Here is a 25,428-nt window from a genome sequence, read left to right on the forward strand (position 1 = left end):
CAGCATATACGTGCAAGTTTATCACAGCTTGTCGGCCTTATCTGAACACTCCTAACTGTATCACAGTAGCAAGAGCATTAGTACTTTCCAAACTTGATTACTGCAATGCACTCTACTTAGGAACTTCCCAACAAAATATTAAAATGCAAGTCATGCAAAATAATGCTCTCCGTTCGGCTTGCAATATCCCAAGAAAACAGCACATCACCATAATTAGACAGAAAATCAAATGGCTTAATATCAAACAAAGAATAGACCTTAAAGCACTCTCACTCACAAATGCCTTAATGACCAAGCACCCATATATCTTTGCGACACACGCCACTCACCTCTGCGACCCAGTAGAGCAGCGCAAACCCATTGCGTTGTCATCCCACGATTTAACCAACAACGAGCTGGTGGAGCTATAGTTTCCCAGTTTTCGCTGCAAAAAATTGGAATGCACTTCCTTTACCTATAAGAGAATTACCTACCTTTTCTCTCTTCCGTAAAAGGTCAGGGCCTGGCTCATTGAGCAAGACCTCATTCCATCCTTACCATAATATATGCATACTCGCCTCAGAATGTCTCCTATTGTCATTGCTATCCTACTTGTTGGTAAAATGCATACTACTTGTTCTTTGAATAGTAACTACATACTGTTATGTATACATCTGTTTCTGTAACTTACACTGCCTATAACTTGTATCACCTTTTTTTCTGTACAGCATTGATTTATTGTGAAACATGTAAGTTTATAGCACCCAGCTGCCCCAGGGCTCTGGTTTGCGCTTTACAAATAAATAAAATACAAATGGAGGATCCGTTTAGGACAACCAAGAGTCCAAGGTTTCCTCCCTAACAGCACGCGCTTCACTTGATTGAACGCAGCACAGAAATCAATGAAGGTTATATACACAGAGGGGCTTTTTTCCGTTTTGGTCCTTGCCATCACTGCATCGAACAATCTGATATTATGTGTGGTACTGGACCCCTTACGAAAACCTGTCTGGTATGGGTCCAAAATATTGTATTCCGTTACCCATGCCTGCAGATGAACCAACACAAATCTAGCAAATAACTTTCCCCTAGTGTCAAGGACAACGGACGATAATTTTGCAGTAATAGCGGATCTCCATTTTTAAATACCGGGATGTATATAGACTTTTTCCAAGAATTGGGTATACGTCTTTCCCAACATATTTTTTTTAAATAAATCACATAATGCGATAGCCCATATGTCCCTTGAGTGCTGCTGTTGAAAGGCGGTTTGGACCTGGTGCTCGGGAGTTGTTTTGTTAGATGGGCGATCATATCTGCGATTTCAAAATGCATTGGCCACTTCACATTTTGAATTTGGAATGGCAAGTCTATGGTACCACCTTCATTTTAGCCTCAATATGGGAATACCAGACATTCTCAGAAATTGGATTGATAATAGTTCTTTAGTCAGAGGTCTGACCAAGATAAGAATATGCCATACCTTTTTGTATTTTTATTACTGGGTGCTTTTATCATCTTATGCCAATTAGCTGTTGGACTTAAACGTTTCCTTTTTGTTTTAACCAGTTTTTACATTGGTTTTTCAATTATTTCAGCATGGGTTTCTAAACTTGGCATATCTTCCTTTTTCAGCTTACGAATCCCGATTCTCAGCAATTGCTTTTGTCTCTGAATTTAGATATCGAATGGGCGTACATGATGACTCATTATAGGCATCACTTGAATATTCTTTCTACGTTTTGTATTTTCACACACCAATTTAGTTAACCATGATTCAATCTAGTTTTCAGTTTGTAAACTCAATAATTGAGCGTAATTAGTTTTTTACGCATCTTACCAACATTACGGTCAGCCCATATCACCCAGCTACCTTTCTGATTAGGTTCCAGACCACTAATAGCATATTGACGTTTTCGAGTAAATTTGGATTCTAGACACATACACAATGTGGCATGATCACTAAATATATTCGTACTAATGCGTAGACTTTTAATGATCATCAATTGAGGGTTACCACATAAATAATGTAAGTTTGTCTCTTTGTGTCCACATTTCCTCATTGATTGACCCAAAATGTCACCTGTTGTGCGTCCGTTTAATATACCATACTCCATAGTTCTATGAAACTATGCCACTGCTTGCCTTTAGCATTAACAGATTTCTGCAATAGTGCACGATCGTGACAAATCGTAATATTCCTTTGAATATTCCCCACATCTTGCATCAAGATCGCCCCCCCCCCAGTAATATCATGTTGAGTCAGTCTTGATACCAATTGGAGATAATTGAGTCAATTGATTCCAGAATGTTATCTGTTATTAGTGTACCATGGGGATCGTACACGTTAATGATAAGCATACGTTGATCATTAAAACCACTGTTTTCAACTGCCAGTACATAATCGTTGGCATCAAGATGTTGGACTATAGCAGAATGGAGCTCTTGTTTAACTCCTTTCATGAGATCGCCAAATGGGCGATCTTTTAATATTTTTTTTTGCAGGAGATTGAGATTGATATATAACAAATCCATCAATTCAAAATGGATCCATCGACCATGTCTCCTTGAACATGAGGACAGGTGACTTATTTAACATGTCAAGAGTGTCTTTTGTACAAAATGTCTATGGCCAGGGGTGTTCCAACAGGTAACATCCAAATATCACCTCCTGAAATGGCTCAATCCTAGGTATCAATTTTTCAACCATTGCCAACTTTTTTTTAATCATCAAAGTCATCATTAGATCTATTACCAGTTCCATTTACAGGGGGCTTATCTGTAAACGATCTTCTACAATGGTCAAAGCATTCGCTAATAGGTGGCAAAGTACATGATTTATCCAATTCATACCCCTAATGAGTCAGATTGGTTTCTTATTAAAGCTGCTGTCATGGGCAACACACAATGAACATTAGTCATGCCGCTACCTCCCACTCGTTCTGTTGCTATAAAAACAAAATCGTAAGAATTCAATATTCTTAGCAAGGGTATTTTGGAACAAATATTGAACCCCTTAACTGCCAAGGGTTCTGTAAGGCAATGTCTTCTGTGAATATTGAGAAAAGCAATGCCCCACTACATTTACCCGACTGATTTCCAGTTAGGAAATCACACATTTTTCGTAATATTTCACAAAACGAGCAATACCACAAGCCAAAAACTGACCATGGTATACGATTTTTATGCTGACGGCCTAAACAGACGTACTTGGCATGTGTAAATAAGGAAAACAAATGTGGTGTGGAATGGCAAGCATACATTTTTTTGAAAGAGCACAGGCCGACCCTTTGAAGGGTAGGTGACTTGTGCAGGTTACAAAAGCGTATAGTCCCTAAAGCTGCGACTAAATGTAGGTCACATTTTGGAAATGAAAGGGTTGTGTGACAAAGTGCAGCAGCAACCAAGCGAAAACAACTAATGTCCTACCTTCCCAGAGTTGTCCCGATGAAAATGGTACCTCGTGTGGGTGCACCTACCTGGGCGCAAAGGGAAAAGGCTAAACCATTGGTAACCCCAAGTGTTTCGGCAGTGCAGATTTTGCTCTAGTGGACAACCTACAGATTTGGGCCTGGGGTGTCGCAGCCACCAAAACAGGGAGCCTCATGCATTTCCTAAAAGAGGGCACCTGTGGGAATCCAGAGGTCTGACTTGCGCAAATCGCCCAGAATGTATTACCCACAAGCCCCGGCTAAGTCTGAAATTTGGTGAAAAAGACATTTCCCACCACCAACCACTGAAACAACGCCTCCACAACACATGTTCTACCTTCCTGTGTTCCCACATGTGTCCCGACGAAAACAGTACCTCACATGTGTGGGTGCACCTACCATGGCGCAAAGGGAAAAGGCTAAACCACTACTATCCCCCAAGGGGTTTGGGTAGACGACCTACAGATTTGGACCTGGGGTGTTGCTGTCATGATACCTACCCCTGACCCCCACTGGCAAGTCAGCCTGCCAGGTAGGGCCAGGTTTTGGGGTTCCATTATGGCCTTAGAATCTCACCCGAGACTCTCTTGGAGTCAGTCCTGGCGCATATATATATATATATATATGAGACAGACTTACCGGATGAGTTGCCTCTGGGTCAGCATAATTCTGGAACAATACTGCAACCGGCGAAGAGCACCGCGGCCTACAAAGGAAGGGGATAGACGCAGGTTAGCATATACAAGGCAAAACAGCACCGCGCATTACTTACCGGAGAGCACCGCGCCTTCATTTACCGGCTCGTGCTCCGCTCCAACCTGCACGAAAACGCCAAAATCTCTTGCACACCTAAAGAGAAGAAATAAGACATTAATAACGATGAGAGGAAGGAAGGAAAGAATAGAATACAAAGACTGTAAAGCAGCAAGACCTACAAGCAACTTGGTTGCCCACACGAGACTACGCACCCCTGCCACGAAGAGCAGGACGGAGAGCGCACCTTCTAAGGAATTAAGGTGAGGCGAGGGCCAAGGGAGGTGGGAAGACAACTGTAAGTCTTGAATCCAGCCCTCCTGCATTTCAGGCTCCACTGAGGCACTACCCAGGAATCGGGGATAGGGTTCGAGGCGCATATCCAACCAGGGCTGAGTGGCATCCCTGTGGATACCAGGTGAGCGTAACAGTTGGAGCCACAAAGGAAAACGGGGGAACCCCATGCATTTCTGAAAAGACACCCGTGGAAATCCAGAGTTCGGACTTAAGCGAATCAACTTAGAATTTATTAACAGCCCTGGCAAAATCTGAAATTAACACTTTTCAGACATTTCTCACCTGAAAAATGATGCCAACACATGTCCTACTTTCCCACATTGCCACAGGTGTCCGGATGAAAACTGTACCTCACGTGTGGGTGCACCTACCTGGGCGTAAAAGAGTGTTGACTGTCCACAAGTCCAACAGCAGTCCCAGGGAGCCCCGGCAGGGTCCCCTTCAATTCCCAGAGGGAAATTCTGTAAAGCTGCCTTGCCAGAGCTCCAGGATTGTCGGGCGTGATGTCCCTGGCCTTGGGTGGCTGTCCCTCATGTGGGTTGACCGTCAACAAGTCCAGCGGTGGTTTCAGGGAGCCTCGGCAGGCTCCCCATCCTTTCCCAGCAGGAGAAGGTGTAACGCAACCCAGCCAGAGCTCAAGGATGGATGCTCGGGGCTGATGTCCCAAACCTTGGGCAACCATCTCCCATGTCGGTCGACCATCCGCAAGCCAAGCCTGGAGCTCTGGCTGGGCTACGTTACAGCTTTTCCCTCCAGGGAAGAATGGGGACCCTGCCGAGGCTCCCCGCAACTGCTGGTGGTTTAGGGTTCCCCCATCAAAAACATCTTCTTTGGTGGCCCTGCTCACCCCCCCCCCCCCCCCCCCCCCCAAATGGATGGATGGGGGGAATCCTCATGTACCCCTTGAGAGCTACATGAGAGGTTCCCCTATCCATTTGGGGTGGGGGGAGGGAGGCCGCCCCTCTTTACACTAAAAACATCCCTGGTGGGTTAATGTCTCCCCACCAACTGTAATACTGACCATGTCATTGAAATGATCATGTGTCCCTGTGCACTATATAGCCAAAATGAACAGGAAATGTAAAACCAGACTCATTGAACATCAGAGCTGTATTTAAAAATAGAATTGAACAGGCACCACTAGTTAAACATTTTATTAGTAAGTCCCACACACATATGGATATACATTTGGTGATTCTAAAAAAGGTTAAAGATAATAATCAAAATGAAATAAATTGCTACATTTAGAACAGAGCTTATTTTCCGGACCAAGAGTAATATCATAGGTTTTAAAGAGTGTGGAGTGGCACACTGTGTCCTTAAGATCAGTGACCTGTAGCTCCGGTACTGATATGTATGAATATGTATAAAAACGGAGATTATGAAATGCTGTGTAAATTGTGGCAATGCTGTTGTAATTGTATCCACCAAGGAATGTCTGCATCTATGAAGAATACTCTAATGTGGATATATTGAGTTAATTGTGATTAATGTCTAATACCTGTACAAGAGGCCTTGATTGGCAAAATATATTTCTACATGTTAAGCTATTACGTTGACCTATACTGCTTGTATGTGTTTCCCTCTTAAAACACTGATCTCAGAATATTATTGACTTCCAGAAAAATTGGTTTTCATCATGTATACTGGCAACAATGGATTATGTCCCTGTTTAGGACCTTTTATTGGAAGGGGTTTTGTTTTTGGGCATCATTTTCTATTAGTGATGTGATTGGGAGCCAGTTTCATGTACATGAATTTCATTGCACGGTAGACGTTGCTTGCCGCCTATTACCTTGATTTGTTGTCGTGTGGCGGTATGGAACCGCTGGGGCTGCGCGCGATATCGCACATTTGGGTGAGGACATCACCCCGTTATGGCCCGCATATAGTGGAGCGGTTATAATTGTGAGTTTGGAACTGACAGTTCTGCCGTATTATTGGTACTACCGAGCACTCGCGTAAAACAGAAGACATACTGTAATTACATTTAGTTATGGCAAAACTACATAATATAAAGTTTCTTTGGAAGGAAAACAGTTGTTAGTCTAACATTAGCAGTGCTTAAGGTTCTAGAGGAAGTTTCTTCGCACACCAAGGCTTAAGTCCAATTCGCAACCCTAGCTAAAGGGCAGTACAGAGAGGGCTCAAAGTCTTATGAAGCAGCAGAACAGCAAACGTTCCTGTGGATACTTTCAGTCGCAATAAACGGTGGAGACCCTGCTACAGGACTTGCAAAAGGGACACAAGCAGCAGCTTGGGTCAGAGGTAAGGGTGGACAACCTGGACACCTCTGTTTGTTTATTGATTTGTAAGGCGCACCGAACCCTTCGGTAACTGGGTGCAACAGAGTACAAGGATACTTACAGCTTAGTTACACAGTAGAGGGTACGGTAAGATACATACATTGCATAATGGAGGGTCAGATGAGGTTCATACATACACAAGAATCTGGGTGCACTACAGTAGGGGGCCGGGTGCAGATGTACAAGGAAGTGCAGGTTCAGAGGCTAGTGCATATTGGTTAGTCGTACTGCTAGTTGGATCGCAGCCAGTAAGAGTATTGCGTCTAAAGCTGTTGTAGGACTGGTCTATTCTAAGATCAAGTGGGACTGCGTTCCAGTGCTGGGCAGCTTTTACCGGGAAACTATTACTGCCTGTTTTTTTTTTAACCTAAATCTAGGTACCTGTAGGCAGTGGGAGGTGGCTGCTCTGGAGGTGCGAGTCGATGTTCTTCTGACTATTCTCTCCGTAAGGTAAGGGGGAGCTGTTATTAAGGCACTTGAAAGTTAGTGAGACTGTTTTAAGTAAGATCCTGTCGCTTATTTTTAGCCAGTGGTGATCTCTTCTCATATTTAAAACCATGTTCTCTAGCAGGCAAGTTCAGGGCCGTTCCTAGGGCGTTATTTTGCAGTGTCTGGATTTTGTTAGTGATGTATTTCTTTGCTCCCCAAGTATAGGGTGTTGCAGTAATCAAGTTTTGATAGTATTTGGGCATTGGCGAGGATAATGCAGCTGGTTTGTATTAGAAATGGTCTGCATGATCTAATAAGTTTACAGGTATAGACAGTGCATGATGCCAGAGAGTTTACCTGTTTCCTCAAGGTTAGGGTGGAGTCAAGGTAAAATCCTAACGTTTTCACTTCTTTGGCTACTGTGATTATGTTGCCATCGATGTTGAAAGCAGAGTAGTTGGTGTCGAGTTTTTTTAGATTAGTAGCAGAGCCGAGAATCAGGATCTCTGCTTTATCGTCATTCAGGCAGAGGCCGTGGGTTGCCATCCATGCCTTAATGAGGAGGTATATTTCATTTACCAAGGCCGTATCGGAGACAAAGTTGCCCGAAAGGGGAATGAGGGTCTGGGTGTCATCTGCATAATTCCTGTAAGTGACACCCAGTCTGTCCAATTTGTCAAATAGGGGCTTGGTAAATATATTATACATGGTTGGTGAGACGCAGGAGCCTTGTGGGACACTGCATGCTGTCTGGATTGGGTCTGCCAATGTGGAGAAAACGCTCATTGTTCTATTATCTAGGAATAACTGGACCCAAGCTATGGCTTCACTCGAAGTGGGCAGCCGATTTTAGGTGTTTGCATGGTCCATCAGGTCAAAGGCTGCCGACAGGTCGAGAAGGAGCAGCATGGCAGTGTTTCCTTTGAGCTCGTCGATTTGAGGTCGTTTAAGGCTGTCTCCGTACCATGTTGTGGTCTGAATCCGGATTGGCGGGAGCCCAAAAGTTGATTGGCTTCAAGATGGTTCTGAATTTGTAGATAGGCTACTCCATCCATTATCTTGAGAAGGAAGGGTACGGTGGTGTTGGCCTGTAGTTGGTAGGGATGGACGGGTCTAGAGTTTGTTTCTTGGGAAGAGGTAAAACCCATGACTCTTTTTTTTTTTTTTTTTTAAATTACTTGGGACAGTATTGGTTGAGAAGGAGGCATTAATTAATTTTGAGATGAAGGGGGCTGTCTATTGCAGCATCCTTGATTAGTTGTGCAGGGCAATTGTCACTCTTACATTTAGAGGGCTTCAGAGATGCAATGATTTTTTTTCAGTTTCCTGGATGGATACTTAGGTGAATTTGAACGGTGCTGGACGGGTGTGTCTTTAGTAGGGCTAGTAAATGGCGTCTCGGTAGGGGGCAAGGAAGCTTTTCATTTTTAAAAAAAAAATTTTTTGGGCAATTTTGGTTTGAAGTGTCTTTGGGTACATTGTAAGGCGGAGGAATAGGGGATTCTAGTTCCCGAAGGATCACAAACAATTCCTTGGTGTTAGAGCTGGCGTTAGAGATTCTTTCGTTGAAAAGATCTTTTTTAGTACAGATAATTTCTTTTTTGTAGTTATTTGCAAAGTGATTTTAGTTGCAATTTGTTTTCATCAGTAGGGAAGTGTCGCCATAGGGTTTCTAATTTTCACTTTTGCAATCTTAATGCTTTAAGGTGAGGGGTAAACCAGGCTTTGAGGTGTGCCTGCTGTTTACTCTTGCGTAGCTTGAGTGGGGCAATAGTGTCAAGGGCCTTAGTCATTGTGTTGTTTTAAAGCTCCACAAGGAGATCGGGATCGGAGTTGCTTGGGGTGGGGGGGGGTATTAATAGTGAGAAGGAGTAGTGGTAGGAGTTTGTCAGGTGTGATATTTATTTTTGGATCTAGTAGGGAGAGGTGGTGCCATAGCTTTATCTTTGGCTATTTATCTATAGTTATGGAGAAGTCGCTTAAATGGTGGTCAGTCCATAGTTGAGGGATAATTTTAGTAATGGTGGTAGAGCAGTTCAGGTTGGCAACCCAGTCTAGGGTCCTTCCTTTGTCATGAGTTGGAGTGAGGTCTTTTTGGATTAGGCTATGTTCAGCTAGCATTGTCGCTGTTGTTTGGGCTCGTTTGTCCTCTGGATCATTGAATCCTACCTTAAAGTTGCCAGTATAAGTAATTGAGAGGAGTCATTGGTGTTATTGGCTAGGAGACTGGATAGGTCCTCCTCAAAGGTGCCAATAGGCCCTGGTGGCCTGTATATAAGGTAGATTGTTAAGGTGCGGCAGTGGGAGATGGGCAATGTGGCGGTGAGTAGTTTGCATGATTTAAGTGGGGGTAGAGTTAGAAGTCTTAAGGCGAGGTTGGCTTTCGCTATAATGGCTAAGCCACCTCCTCTGGCATTAGGTCTGTTAATTCTGATTAATTGATAGTGATCTGGTATGGCTAATGTGAGGACTGGGCACCCTGCCTTGTGCAGCCAGGATTCCGTAACTGCTAGGAAGTCTAGGTTAACAGCAGTTAGGATGTCAGCTATTTCTGTGGCATGAGGCACTATGGATCTGGCGTTGATCAGGGCTCCAGATACCGTGGTCGAGTTAGTTAGTTTCTGGGGTTCCATTGCAGTTAGTTTAGGTTGGTTGGTTTTAACGCAGGTTGTCGTTAGTGTGGGGGCTTGCTCGGCACGCGAGGTAGTTCTTTTATAGCTGAAGCAGGAGTTAAGGTCCTTGTTGCTGTTAGTTCTAGGCTCGTAGAGGCATGGTAATCTGGCTCGAAGTCTGATATTTCTATTAAGTGTAGGACATGGTACATGCCTAGTTTGGGGCATGGTTGAGTAGATTGTCTGTAAGGTAAGCAATAGCAGAAAGGACACCAGGGTCTTTCTAAGGTACAGAGTAGGGAGAGATTAATATGGTTTCCTGGACGTGGCAAAGTCTGTGGGCTAGTCCCTCAGAGTATAGGGCACATGTAAATCAAGGTATGCTAATCTGACATAGGCAGGGCAAATGTGGTCTGAGTAGGCTAGTCCGACATAGTCAAGGCAGTTGTAGATCAAAATGGGCTGGTCCGACAGGCATGGCAAATGTAGATCGAAATAGACCTATGCGACATAGGCAGGGCAGTTTGTAAATCAGAATGGACTAGTCTGACATAGGCATGGCAACTATGATTAAAAATGGGCTAGTCCAGAACTAGTGCAAAGCTAATACTGGTGCAGAGTAGTCAAAATCAACATACATTCACGCCGTGCTAGTTTAAAGTGGGCTAGTCTAGCATATGTTCACTTAGTTTAGAGCGGTTGAGGGTGGGGTGGGCAACAATGTAATCTCTGGGCAATTGTGGACATGAGTAGGCTATTCCGCCATATGTACACTTGTCTGAAAAGGCAAAGCAGTAGCTAGTCGGGCATAAGAACACTTAGTCTGAGCAGGCTGGCCTAGCAGTGATAGCGTGTTGTGAAGAAAATTAGTCAGCTGGTCCATCATGGAGAGTTCCTGCTACAGGTCTATTGCAGCCAGGGAGAGCTAGGCGGCTGGTGTTACAAGTGCGCCGTATAATGGTGAGTACGTTCTGAGTTAAATACTACCTGTTTGGGTTGTGACCATTTGGGTCTAGAGCAGAGAGTACGGGCGACAAGTTACACGTGCCATGTTAGAGATGGTTGTCTGATCTTAACGGGTGGTGAGCATATGCATACATTCAGCATTAACCTGATACTTGCGGTTGACCATGCTCACTCGCGTGTCGACAGATCAAGGTGCCGCAGTGGTAGAGGTGCAGGAGAGGCACTGCAGATAGTCAGGGGGGCGGGGGGGATTCGCTCATGGGGATTTATGTTTGAAAGGGACAGGCCAAGTGACTTATGCAGGAAAGATGTTGGGAGGGCTCTTGCCAATAGGTGCAGCCGATCTGCGCACTGGAGCGGGTGGAGCAAGATGCAAAGTCCCTGTCGCTCGTCGTGCTCTGTCAGGGAGCCTTATTCCTGTGCCCTGGTTGGGGGCGGCTTATACCTGCCGGTGACCCTTGATAGGCTATGATCAGGAGGCTGGCCAATAGGGGATCGCAGTGAATTTCGGCACACTGAACGTGTGAAATGGACTCAGGCGGCCATCTTGGAACAAGCAAACCTCACGGTTTTTGGTCCGCAAAAAGCTTTTAAAATACACTAAATGGCAGTTTGTGCAATTGTGTGACGCAACGGGTCAAAACATGAATGCAGGATAGCTGTAGAAGGGCCGTTGGGTCGCTCATATAAGCCCACAGGTTTACCTGGATGAATCAGGACGTTAGATGTGGTTGGTGAGCTGCTCCTGCAGCCCACGGTGTAGCGGGGCTCCTGGAGGACACGAGCACGAAGATGGAGAGGCTCAGTCAGGGAGCCTTATTCGTGTGCCTTGGTTGGGGGGAGGGGGCAACTTACGCCTGCTGGTGCCCCGTGATGGGCTATGATCAGGAGGCTGGCCAATGGGGATCACAGTGAATTTCGGCACACTGGACGTGTGAAATAGACTCCGTGCACTCCAATGCTTTGAAGCGACTACTTGGATTAAGGTTAGCATTACCTTTTGTCCCCACAGTACCTTAGGTTAGAAGAAATGTTCGTGGCTGGATTCTCCTAGATGTAGTAGTGCTGGACCCGGCCCCTGGATTCCTTGGTCTGGTGACGATAGGCAGGACAATGGATGGGATCTCAGCAGCAGCCTCGAGGGATGACCTTTGGCACGCGTTTCTTTAGCTTCTCTGGTCAGTCTGCGGTTTTGGCTCCTTTTTTGCAGCACCAACAAAGGACACGATTCGCCTTGCCAATCTTCTTTGATTCCTGGAGTCCTTCACTGTGGTGAGGGGACTTGAATGAGTCGGATTATGTCTATGGAGGTTTGACTGGAGCTCAGCAAAGACTTTGATGGATCTGGCCTTAGCAAGATGATGCACTACGATTGGGTCGGAAGTCTCCTGGTATTCGCCGTCTGCAGCTCTGGAAAGTCGCAGGACCTCAGGAGATGGCGTAGTTTGTCTTCGGACTGGTTGTTCCACCAGTCAAAGGGAAGCCCTTTTTGGAGTTCCTCTGTCGCATAGAAAACGGGGTCAGGACAACAGTGGTCGCTTCAGTATTGCCTTTGCATCTTCTTCGGTTACTTCAGTTTCCAGTGTTGACTTGCCCTTCACCTCTTATTCAGTTTGGGCACACTCCTCTGCAATCTCTCTCAGCAGTTTACAGAAACGTGCAGGTGGTTTTCCAATCAGGCCAGCCAAACCCTCAGTGGGAGCTGGTTCCATTCAGGCATTGAGGCAGACAAAGAGCACAGGAGTGAAAAACTCCTTCCTGGCTGCCCAGACACACTGGAGCTTAGGCGTAGACACCCAAGGGTTCCTGTCAAAGTCAAAACAGGCACATCGACTTCCCCCTCCCAGAATGGTAGAAGGGCTTACCAAGAACAACCGTGCTAGAAATGGTGAGAAAAAGAAAGGAGCCATCAAGTTAGTACTTGGGTGATGCTATTGTGCACTACCAAGACTGGACAGTCTGCGGTTAAAAAAAAACAGTAGTTGGTAGAACACGTACACTGCCACCAGCCATAACTAGAGGGTTGTATGTGACTAAAATGTCACAGGAGCAGAGAGAAGGGTGATACGAACTGTCCCTTTGGCACTCCACATAAGGTGTTCAGAATATAAAGTTTTTGTAGAGATGCACAGTATATGATTTGGCATTTATAACGTACTTGTACACAAGTGTTTCTAGGCGCTACAAGACTAGGAGGGGGGGACACAAAGGGAAGACAAAATGACAATCTAACTAGGCCTTGTCATTCAGATCACGCAGTTGCGGGGAAGAGGAAAGTGCAGCCAGTGGGTGGCTCATGAGTGCAGACAGAAGGGACTGAAGGGTTGCAGATACAGACCCCTAAGTGCGGGGGAGCCTGGAGGCAGTGCGAGGGTAACTGGACATGCAGGACCCTTGGCCAGAGTTCAAAGGGTGATCAGTGCACGGAGTAGTCCGGTGCATCAGTAGGGGAGAGGACGAAAGAAATCTGAAGCGAAAAGGAAGGTCTTGAATTGCTTCCAGAACCAGAGGTGGTTCTGCTCAAGTTGGAGAGCGTTGGGGAGTCTGTTCCAGAGGGAGGCCCCAGCCGAGGAGATGGATCTGCCCCCAATTCTCTGCTTGGAGAAGCGTCTGACCCTCCGAAAGTTCAAGTTGGATGAACGGGAAACTCGAGAACAAAGATGTTTTGGGCGAGAAAGTTGGAGGTAGAGTGGTCCCAGGCCTAAGAAAGCCTTGTGGGTGATGCAGAGTGTCTTGAAGTTGATCCTTGCAGCCACTGGGAGCCAGTGAAGAGATTTCAGAGCTAGAGAGATGCAATCTCTTTATACCATTTAGAACAGTAGAAAGTGGGGATAAGGAAAGAATATCAAAGGAGAATTCAACGGGTTCCCAGCAGCACTGCCCATAAGGAGCCGTGTGCTGCAAATGATATGGAGGAAAGTAGACTCCATAGTAAAGGTAAAACGCAGAGTTCCCTAAGGTATAGCCCATAAGAATGAATGAGTGGAAAAAGGCTCCACCCATTCAGGATAGATATATATATAGGTCCAGATAAAAGTGCTGGGGGTCTCACTAGGAGAGGAGATGAAGCATAAAAATGATAAATCTCCTAATATTGGGCATTTCCCTGCAAGCAGAAGCTACAGTTTGGAAACGAGGTGCTAGTACATGGCATGCTGCAAATATAACTTCCAAATGAGATCCAACATGTCCGTCATGTTTGACCCTTCATGTTTGAAATGTCTTTTTAGATGTGGCCTATTGCTTCTTTTGTACACATTCAGAAGTACACTAAGTTAATGTTGCTGAGGTGTGTTTGTAGGGCACCAGTTGGCCTGGAGAGCCAAATGTAGATATCGGTGTCAAGCAAACTATGCTGCAATCGGGAAGTAAATACTCCCTTTTCCTATCGCTATGTTAATCTCTTGGTAGGTTTTTCTAAAAATGCACCCATTCCGGCAAATTACATTTTCACCTGAGTTGTTGATTTTTTTCACACCCCTTCCCTACCTTCACACACAGGGCATGTGCTGTTGTCTTGGGACTCAAAACACATTGTCATTTTTGTCGTATTTTAGTAACCTGCAGGGGTGTTGCTAGGTCTAGAAAAGATCCAGGGCTACACTAATGTCGGGATTGTCGGGACTCGGGGCTAGCTAGGCTTTTGGTTGTAGACCCTGAGATTCTATCCGGGGCTACAATCAAAAGACCCAGGGCTATAGCCCCCTTCCCTCCCCCCCGCCCCTCCATAAGCAACACCTCTGGTAACGTTTAGTGGCATTGAAAATTGGTCATTGTAGTTTTGCAAGAAAACTAAAGTAGAAAACCCTTCTGAACACTTTCATTGTACAAATATTATATGCATTGATTGTGTAGCTTTGAAAGTACATTTGTGCCTGTTTTGGGTGTTTGATGTGTACCGACTCTGCCACAATCATATTGTGCATTTAGAGGTAAGCTCATTATGTGACTAGTCTCCATCACTGCCAGGCTTTTGAGATGATCCCGACATGTAACAGACTGGGCTCTGCCACCCCCAACCTCTTTGCCCCCCTCCCCCTAACCTCCTCCCTGACCCCCACCCTCTCTGCCCCCCTGGCTCATTGCCAGACTTGCAAAGCTGCGGCATCCTTTAAGAGGTGATTCCCAACATGTGAAATGTCTTTCCATGAAGATGACATTCAACAGCTGTCGAGTTTTGAAAAAAGATGGACATAGTGAACATGAAAAGCAACAGGTGCAGATGCAACATGCAAGTGCGTCTAGCAAATAGGCAGTCCAGGTGTGTGATGCAAGAGGACATATAAGCCAAAGCACTGTCTGCCAGTGCCATTTTCTCCTTTCCCTTTGCCAGCTGGCAGTAAAGCATTGTCTGTGTACCGGGACCAGTTTGTTGCACCACAACTCGCCTTGAAACTTGATCTTATTACTGGTATTTCGTAGCTGACGCTGCAATCCCTGTCTGCACTTTTCTCAGTCTTTGTTTGCTGATGCAAAGAGCACTGTCAGTTTGATCCAAATTTGAGGGTTAGTTGAGTGATGCAGTGGAGACAAGATCAAAAGGTCCCTGAACCCCTACAAATAAGTTCTGTTTTCTGGTGCTCAATGATAAACTGCCTCGTTTTGGCTTTTCTTGGTAGTATGTAAGACCGGATTAAGTCTGCCACTTGGACAATACAGGCATCTAGATCCATCTCTGGTCGGATGGTTTTCTGTGCAGTATGGCAGTATTGAAAAAATAAGTTGCTGTAGCCACTGTTCTGTAAGTAGTTATATCTGCTTTTCTATTAAACTTGAATCCAAGTCTTCAATGCTGGTGTGAGAACGAATTGACTTTACTCAAATGTTTTCGGTTGCAACGGAAATGCACTTAAAATTGGTCGCTTTTATTGTTGGCTTGTTCCAGATCATGTCGAAAGGAACCGGTAATGGGGAAGAGTATCCAACAGAAATCCACGAATACCTTGTAGCCTACCAAAAGTCCCTTGGCTCTGTGGACACCATGCTGAAGACTATGATGTCTATCTCCAGAAGTGAGCTACTACAGAAGGTAGGTTAAGTGTTCAGCACATCAGTGTCTATCTAAAACCGCTTTTACGATTCACCTCAATGTTATCTACGTTACGTCTCTTGCCTTCAACTTTTTCCTTCTATTTTTGATCCAATACCGCCAGATTGTATAGTTTAAGAATTATCTTGTTAATAGAAGCTTCCTATAGGGTCTCGTTTTGAATGTTTCTTTTCAGCCTTTCAGTTGGATTTATTCCTATTTGTCTTTTTGCACATTATCGTTCGCAAAGGAGAAGGGGGGGTGGGGCTGAGTGTGCTGGAGGGGAGTGGGGGGGGTTCTGGGGGTGCTGTGGGGGGGGGGGGTTGGGTGGGGGGTCTGGGCGCTGGGCGACCTTATCAAACTACTTTTAAACAGGACTCCTGCAGTCGTAGAAGCCTAGACATCAGAAAAGCAATCTTTATTTTGGATTCCAGGGACTGGCTCCTTTTACAAATTAACTTGATGGATGAACGAATTGTAAAGCAGATTTCTGGACTAAAGTGTTCACTAAACCTCTCAAACCAGTAGTTGACAAATGTCCTGGGTATCTATTTGCACCATCCATACATGCTTTTCCCTGTCCCGTGTGTGATGTCCTGAAAGAAATGTAGGCCATTATTACGAGGCAATATTTGTAAATAAATTGGTGCCTTTGGTTGCATATGGTGTTTGATTTTGTGTGCCGGCATAGATGTGACTAGGAAAACCGCATTTTAAACTGCACAATTTTCGAATAAAGGTTGTTTTACTAATTCAACCCCAAGTTGGCTTTGATTTTGCTGCAACAGTGATATGCACGCATGGGAGGACTGCTCGCCGAAATGGTGTTTTTGCTGTTTAAAAAAGAAAATATAAATATATATATATATATATATATATATATTATATTCGGCATGGTATCAAAAGATGAAAGACTGATGAGCAAATCCTTTAATAAATATTTGGTTGGTGTAAGGCCCAGCTTGCCCTGTAACTAAGGTGGGATTTTCCCTTCCTAAATAAACTAAGGAAAGTCTGTCTAGAAGTCTAAATCAAGTCTGTCTGTGTCAAAACCTATGCTTGCCCTCTCATCTAGAACTAAATGTTGTGTAGGGATCTTCTCAATCAGCTATAACAGTGTTAAAAAATAAAGTGTAAAGCTGCTTCCCGCTTGAGCTCTTCTTTGGCTCCCTTCCCCAAGGTCAATACAGTTTCAATAGCTGCTTTCTTCAAAAATGTTCTGCCAGGTCTTGGGCTTCCCATCTCGCTTGCTCACAAAGTTCAACAGGAGTTTACGGTTCCTTTCCCCAAGCTTAAAGCACTGCTTCACAATGTTCAGCTGTTACATTTCATATTTCCTTAAACAACTCTCATGGGTTGGTTGGGGCTCTCTGGTCTGGGCGCAGTTGATGGATTGCATGGTCCACCCACTACAGGCTGCGCAAACGGGGCCCTTGGCTTCTTAATTGCCCAAGTTTTCTTTTACCTTTAACTTGGCGTCCTTTACTGTGTTTACTCAAACACTAAAAGGTCACTTGTAGGTCATCTGCTTTCTTCATCACCCCTTTCATAATCTTACATCAAGTTTACTTTGCCGCCTACCAATGATAGCCTTTTTATACAGTGTCTTCAGGCAACCCTTTGTCTTAACGTTCGTTTGTTCGCAACGCTTCAACAGGTTCGGAGGCTTTCGAAAACGTGCCGACTGCAGGCGACCACTCAGCCAAAATGTAGCTGGCAACTTTCACATTCTCGTGTACCAAGTTTCTTGTAATGCGAGAAGCTCGCTTATGTTCTTGGTTCCTGCTGTTTCTTGGCTCACACGGCCGCCTGTGTTTGATGTCCGGGTCCCACCTCCTGCCCCTAATGCACTCCTGGGTCAGTTTCTCCGCCCAGGAGAACAAGCACCTTGCATCCACGATGAAAGGGGCCTGTTGGGTAAGATTTTCACAGCTATGATAAATCTTCCTGACCTGTGTCAACCCCAGAAATGTATGCTTTTACTGGTGGATTTTCACACTCACAGAATCGTTGGTTTTTTTAATTTCTTTTTTTTTTTATGGGTGTAATTTCTAAACTCTCCATAGTGTCTTTTAAAAGTTATCCTCTTCGACAATAAGTGCCTATTGTTGCTGGGTTGCCCTAGGGGCTCCCCTTTTAACTTTCTCTGGCTAACCTTGTGAGAACTACAGTTCCCAAGGGTGGAAAGGATCTTTGGATCCCTTTTACATTTTATTAGGCAACCTGACCCCCCACCTTCTGTGGAGTGCTGGGGAGATACCTAGTATCCCCTTTCTCATTTTAAATATAACATTTATGTTACAAGGTCAAACTTACCTTTAATGGCTGGTGGTAGTGAACCAGTTTATTAAATCGGTGCAGCTTTACTGTGGGTTGTTTGCCCAGCCCCCGGTAAAGGCACCCATGGGTGCTCATTTTACCAAAATGGCTCCTGTCGACTTTTTTCGCCATTTTGAGTGTTTCTTGTGCTTTCTTCTTCCTTCTCCTGACCTCCATGGTGGGAAATTCCTTTGTATGATTTGTATCTTGGGCGAGAGTCCTGTGGATTCCCCGCCCAGGCTCCGGGTGTCTGTGAAGGCAGGATGTTGCAAGGCTGTTTGATTGGCCGGGTTCCTGCATTAAAGTCCGAATCTGGAACCGAAGAGGAAGATGAAGAAACTGCAGCTGGGACAATTTCCAGCGACCAGAGCCTGTTTTGTAAACGGGGCCTGCTGTAGATCCTTACTTCCAATCGACGTGGGGACTCTGAAAACGACAACCCCATCCTAGAGCCTGGTGAGACACACTAGACTCAAGAAGACTGCATTTTGAGCCCTCCGACGACGTGCTGCGTCCTTGCGGGGCTGCAATACCCAAATACCCTGGGACCTTGAGCCATTGTGCGGTGCACGGTCTTCCGAATCTCGCGTGAACTTCGTGGGCATCCCGCTGAGACCTCCGTAACTACAAGCAAGCAATACATGGAGAAAAAACGAGCCCACCATTTTAGAAAAATGTTGGCCCTTCTGTGCCTTACCAAGGCTGAATTAACAGCCTGCGAGTAAAAACTATTAAGTCGTAAAGGTAAAACCACTGCCACCAGCCATTCAAGCAAACTTGCAATTGTAACAAAAATGTTACAGGTAAGTAAGACTGGATACATTGTATCCCCCAGCACTCCACATCAGGTAGGGTGTGCAGGCTCACTACATAAAATGAAAATCCTTCCTTACTGCTTGGGAACTGTAGTTCTCACAAGTTTAGCCAGAGAACATTTAAAGGGCAACCCAGCAACAATAGGCTGTATATGCCGAAAGTTGTCAGAGGATTGAAAGGACACTATGCAGAGTCTTAGAAATGACACCCATAAGGTGTCTCTAGGTTGGACTACTGCAACAGCCTCTTTCTAAATCTACCTGTTTCTACTCTCCGCCCGCCACAACTCACCCAGAACAGGACTGCAAGACTTGTACTTGGCCTCCAGCCCTGGGATCGCATCTCTCAGCCCTGAAATCTCTTCATTGGCTCCCAAAAAATGTCTTTATTGAACAATTTGCATCTCATCAACACACGCCAAACATGACGGCAGTACAGTGCAACAATGGATACCAGGTGGTTGCAATTCCGAAACAGTTACAACTTTAAATAAATCACAAGATCAAAAAAATGCAAGTTTTACATTGGTCTATGTACGTGACGTGGGATTCACGGGACCCCAATGGGGCCCTCAGTGCTCTACGGATCCCTATGCCCCTCCCCCCTTGGGTGCCTTGTGCTGATGGTCCCAGATGCACTGTGCAGGGGGAGGGCTACTCCGGGGCACTGCCTCGGGTTAATAGATATGCAGTAAGGGGATTCCAAATATTTTTGGGTCAGTTTTGCAACCCACAAAGGGCTGCATAGTCCTTATCCATGTCACACAACCAGACTACGTCTCTCAGCCACTCACTCACCCTTTGGGGTGTTGCATTCGTCCATTTCATCAGGATACATCTCCTAGCAGCAATCATGCAGGTCGATAGTAACCTTCGATACTGCTTTGGCAGTCCTGGGAGCCAGCCAGACATGCAGCACAGCAATACACAGGGCACTTCTTGTCCAATCACCTGTCATAATACCCACCACCCCTTCCCAGAAAGAGCGCAGCTTAGCACATGACCACAGCATATGTAGCAGATCGGCAGTCTCTGCCTTACATCTCGGGCCATTGGCTGCTTTGGTACTGTCATACTGGTGCGTGCAGAGGAGATGTATGCTCTGTGCAAATTTTTAAGTTGGATCTGCTGTAGCCGGGAGTAAAAGGCACCCTTGTGTGTCGTGCTGCAGATCGCCACCAATTGCCTAGCCGTAAGAGGCACCCCAGAGTCCCCCTGCCATTTACTCTTACATCTCAAAGGTTCCTGGGGCGAATAGGCATGGATTAACATATACATTGCGGAGACCACTCCTTTACCCCCGGGGCAGTTCCTAATATATTGCAGCAATGGGGCTGTGCGCAGGATTGCCAGGAACACTAGGGACCACTCTCTGAAAGTTGCTTTCACTCTAAAGTATTGCAATGCGTGCTGGAAACTACTTCCCATCTGGTCTACAAACAGTTCCCGAGACGAACACCCCATCTGGGTACTTGTTGTCCAGCCGGGTGATACCTGCCTGCCCCCTGCTCCCCCGTCTTGTATGATAGCCTCATCACAGGTGGGTGCCAGAGATCCTATGTTCCAAGGGGCGATGCCCGGATCGAATGGACGATCCACCCCTAGCTTTTTCAAAGCTCTCTGCCAGGCATGTACCGTGTCAGACCTGCATTTGTCTGTAGTTTTGCCGAATATTAGCACTCCCTGGCGAGACGCCGGATGTACCGAGCGTCATTCTATGCACACGTGGGGCCGCCTGGGCTCCCGGCATCCAGAACTTTGCCAAAAAAAACACAGTTGTGCTGCCAGGAAATACAGTTCAACATCAGTGTAACGCTCACCTGATTCCCACGGAGGCGCAGGTCTGGCTTTGAGTGCTGATGCTTCTTCAATGGTGAAGCGCAGGACTCTGAAGATGGACAGGAAGGGCCCTCTACTCTGGCTTCTCCGGCTCGCAGGAATATTCCCCTGTGCGTGAAAAGGGAGTATTACCTACTGACTGAGTTATGCTCAAGCCTCCCACTCTCTTCCAACCCTCCACGATACCCTTCCACGATTCCCCGTGACGTCTCACCTTAGGGTCTGAAAGGACGAGCTCTCCATCCTGCTTCTGACGCAGGGGCGCGTTGAACCCAGTTACTTCACTGGATTGAGGTTGGATGGGAGTTCAGGTAAGCTTGATTATACTGGTAAGGCGCTGTAAAAGTTCTGTTGCAAGTTCAAAAGTTCAAGCTTTAAATAATAATGTTCATTGTGTCTTTTCAGGTGATGAATGAAGATTCCTTTGGAGACTTCTTGCAACAAAGCGCTGATGTTGATGTCTTTTCCCCATAGGGGCCGGGGTTCGGAATGCCGGAGATATGGCGCCGACCCGAATTGAAACGTGCAGTTCCAGTAAAGATCTGGTAAGTCCTAGATGAGCGCTCAGGTAATGTTTTTGCATTCGCTCATCTAATGTCTTTGTCTTTTTTCCCCATAGGGGCCGGGGTCCTGCTTGGAAGCAGCAAGACCCGAAATGAAATGGGAATGACCCAACAGGTAAGTCTTAGAAGGAAACTGAGCTTTTCCTATTCCCTTCCTTCTCTCACCTCTTATTCTTGTCTTTTTCTCTAGGCTCTGGGAAGTGGCTGTGTATCCGGATGATTGCTGCTGAAGATGGAGGAACCCAGGAAAGGTGAGTGAAATGCAGCGCTGCAGCGATCGTAACTAAATGCTTTTAAAAATGAGGTCTTCCCTTTCAGGATCGTCGGTGAGGTCTCTTTGGTGCAGATTAGCTGGTAGGTCTCTTGTCTCCCTTTGCAGGTGACCCAGGATGCTGACAGGTGTGGCTGAAGTCCAGATGCAGGAGCTGACACGGTGAGCGTCCAGCTGCGAGGAGCAGAACAACGCGAAGCGTGAGTTGCTGATCGGGTGTGGTTTAAATAGCTTTGGAAGAAGTTCCAAGTGTGTATCCTTCCTCCGATCAGGTATGTATCCTTCCCCGACCACACCCGGGTGGAAAGTAGTCCCACAGGTAAAAGTAGTTCCTATTCAGGCCTCAAGAGGGCCTGGATGTGGCAGCATGGTCTGCATCAGGTAAGTGCACATTAAAACACTTGAACACATGTCGAGCTTTATGAGCCTGGCGCCTAAGGCGCCAGGACAGAGGTCCAACATGAGCCTGGCGCCTAAGGCGCCAGGACTGAGTCCAAAGGGCCCCAGCTTGGGCCCGCTGGCACTCCCCTGGGGGAAATGATGCCTGCCTCTGGGGTTGCTGGGTCGGACCTGGCTCCTTGGAGGTAGGCATCATGACAATCGGGGGGCACACAATCCTCCACCCCCCTCTGCCAGGGCTGTGTTAGTACATCCCAGCTGATATGTGGGTTTTTTGGGTACCAGGCTAATTTAATCAATAGGGAACGCACTTGCTTAAAATATGCCATACCGGTATATTCTGAAAAATGTATAGGAGTTTAGGGATTACTATAATTTTAGCCACTGTGATTCTTCCTATAAGCGTGGGGGGGAGCCTGCACCACCTGTCCACACTAGCCCTGAGAATCTGTAAATATCTGTTATGATGTTCTTTAGTAGGGTCTGGGTGTCCCTACTCACCTGCACCCCTAGGTACGTGAACACGGACTGCTCCCATCCATACCCCTCGGTATTTAGGGGCTGTGTAGTAGCCTCATTTAGGGAGGATTTGGCCCTGTTTTGGAGGCTTTCGTCACTGTATCGGTCTCGGCGCCTGGATGCCTACAGGCTTTGGCGCAGTGTAAGCACAATAACAAAGTTGCTAGTTGGGTCCCTTGTGTGTTTGTGTTTGTTTATTTATTAAAATTTTCCCACAATTGCGTCATCCACGTACAGCGATATTAATTCCCTGGCTCTCCCATCGCCAAGCCACTATGACCATGAAACCCCCGCAACCAGGCCGCTAGTACTTCAATCGCCATAGCAAAAAGTAGTGGCGGGGGTGGGCAACCTTGTCTGGTTCCACGCCCTAACCTAAAAGAGTCTGATCTTCTACCGCCAACGCATATCTGGTCACTCAAGCCTGCATATAGAAGCTGTACGGCCGACCGGTAGTACGCCGGGAGCCCCAGCTGGTGCAGTACTTCAAATGGGTAATTCAACTCCACAGAATCAAATGCCTTTTCCATATCCAGCAGTGTTTTAGGATCTATTTGGGCCAATATTGCGAACATGCATCTGAGGTTCCAAGAGGTCGACCTCCCTGGAATAATCCCCGATTGGTCCATATGGATTATTTTTGTGATATGTGGGAGCAATCGGTCTGCTAACACCTAGGCAAATATTTTGGTATCCAGATTCAGCAGAGATATCGGGTGGTACATTCCAGGGTATCCTTCCCGGGCTTAGGGATTAATGTTATCACGGCCTCGCGCATCGTGGGGGGGGTGGCCCACTCATCCCCCTCCTTGTAAAATTCAGAAGTTATCCCATCCGTACGCAGCGGATTGGAAGAGGGGAAAAGCACGTATTGCGCTAAGGATTTCGTCAACCGAGATGCGGTGGGGGGGGGGGTGCGCCAGGGCCTCGCCTGCCTCTGAGCTAAGCTTAGGAGGAGCTGCTGCCCAGATGTACTCTACAAGCTCCTCTTTCTGCAACGTGCCCCGCGAAGTGTACATGATTTCATAGTAGCTTTGAAAGGTTTTTGCAATTGCATTCAGCTTCACCACCTCTACCCCGTCTACTGTTTTTATAGCTGTTATCTCCCTGTGGCACCTCATACCTTACCATTGCCGCTAAGTGTCTGCCTGGCCTGCCCTCCTCCCCAGACCTGCGGGCCATCGCTGGCCGAGCTAAATATTTTACCTCCCATTCAGCTAGTGTGTTGAAGCGTTCTAGTTCCTCCTGTAGTCTAGCCAATCTGATGCGCCTCCCTTGTCCACCATCTCTTCCCAACCTTTCATTTTGAGCTCGGAGTAATTTAGTTGTCTCTGTATCAGCTTTAACACTCCCATTTCTAGGGACATACACCCACCGCAATGCACCACTTTGAACGCCTCCCATAGTGTTCCCTTCCCCAATACCGTGCCTTGATTTTCAAGAGAGTAGTTCTTAACCAAGCTGTGAGCTCCACACCTGTCATTGCCGCCTTGAACCTCCAATAGTGGCGAGCTGCTGCTAGGTCCAGGTGCAGGGACCCCACAGCACTGGGAATGGTCGTAGAGCGTTCTTGGTAGCAGCACACTGTCTTCTGTCCGGTGTACGAGGTGGGGGCAGGCAAGGATGTAATCTAGTCTGTCCGAAGTGTTGTATGCCGTCGAGTGATGTGAGAATTCTTCCACCTCCAGTCTAAACAGTCTCCAGACATCGCCCAATTCCAGTGCGCTCATGGTGGCCACAAGCGCCTCCGCTGCCCTAGAGCGCCGCCCCCCCATCTCTCCTTTGTCTTCGTGGATCTAGTGTCACGTTGAGGTCTCCTGCCCACACAATATTGGTATCTAAGTATTTTTGACCGTGCCCTACCATGCTGTTAAAGAAGTCAGGGTCATCCCCATTCGACTGTATATGTTAACGAATAGGAGCGTCTTGGTAACCAAGCACCCCGAGACGGTGATGAAGCTCCCTTGTGGATCGATCACACGAAACCCAATTACTTGTGTATCAATGTCATTACTCCCGCCGAGTATGCTGAATATGTAGTGTAGTATTTGCAGGACACCCCAGCTTCTGGTGGCCCCCCACCCCCGCCCCCCTTGTTTCCCTTCCCCATAAGGTGGGTTTCCTGAAGCATACCTATCCTGGCCTCGTGTCTCACAGTATTGTACTACCTTACGGGCTTTACGCGGGTTGTTGAGGCCCCGTACATTCCAACTGATTACTTTATTTGCCATAACGAGGATGTGGGCTGTAGACCAAAGCAACTCCATCCTGTTCGCGCAACCACCCTGAAATCCGACTTTTGGCCATTTTCGTGAGATGCAAATCTTTTTGAACTAACTTGAAACACCCACCCCCAGAACTAACCCCCCACCGAGGGAGTCTCACATTTAGCACCTGCTTAATCAACAATCAGTCCAATCAACGAATGTGAAACCCCTGGAACAGGCTCAAACCATTTCACCATCCCTGGTGCCCAGCAGGGACTCGGTGAAGTCATGTACCCTGGGTCAGTGAAGAAGTGGGCTTGTCCGTTATGTTGGACCCTCAATTTCGATGGGTATTGCATTGAGTATTGTATCGCATGGTCTCGAAGCGCCCTCTTTGCTGCTAAAAAGGACATGCGAGCTCTCTGGACCGCTGGTGTGAAGTCTGGTAAAATTATACTTTGGCGTTCTCGTACGTGAGGTCCCCAAGATCTCTCGCCATGCGCAGTATGGTGTCTCGTTCTCGATAGTCAAGTTTCGTGCAATGACTACGCAAGGATTCTGCCCCTGTCTCGGAGCGACTTGTGACACCCGGTGTGCCCTCTCCACCAGAAACTGGGAGGACAGCGGTGGACCCTGTAGAACATCTTTAATAAAGGTTTCCATGAATACCTCTGTTTTGTTGTGCGATCGACTC

At 46.5% G+C, this 25,428-nt stretch overlaps 1 protein-coding gene across 2 annotated transcripts in view; it reads left to right on the forward strand.

Moving 5' to 3' along the window:
- Positions 1-25,428, forward strand: part of C1D (C1D nuclear receptor corepressor) — a 292,815-nt gene that overhangs the window by 80,048 nt on the left and 187,339 nt on the right. For both annotated transcript variants that reach the window (XM_069608151.1, XM_069608152.1), the window contains exon 3: positions 15,659-15,802. In XM_069608151.1, the coding sequence (XP_069464252.1) occupies positions 15,662-15,802 (141 nt within the window). In that variant the 5' untranslated portion in view covers positions 15,659-15,661. The remainder of the gene's footprint in view (positions 1-15,658; positions 15,803-25,428) is intronic.

Source organism: Ambystoma mexicanum, chromosome 4q (assembly GCF_040938575.1).
Source record: "Ambystoma mexicanum isolate Mex_15411 chromosome 4q, UKY_AmexF1_1, whole genome shotgun sequence".
In the NCBI taxonomy this organism is placed as follows: Eukaryota; Metazoa; Chordata; class Amphibia; order Caudata; family Ambystomatidae; genus Ambystoma; species Ambystoma mexicanum.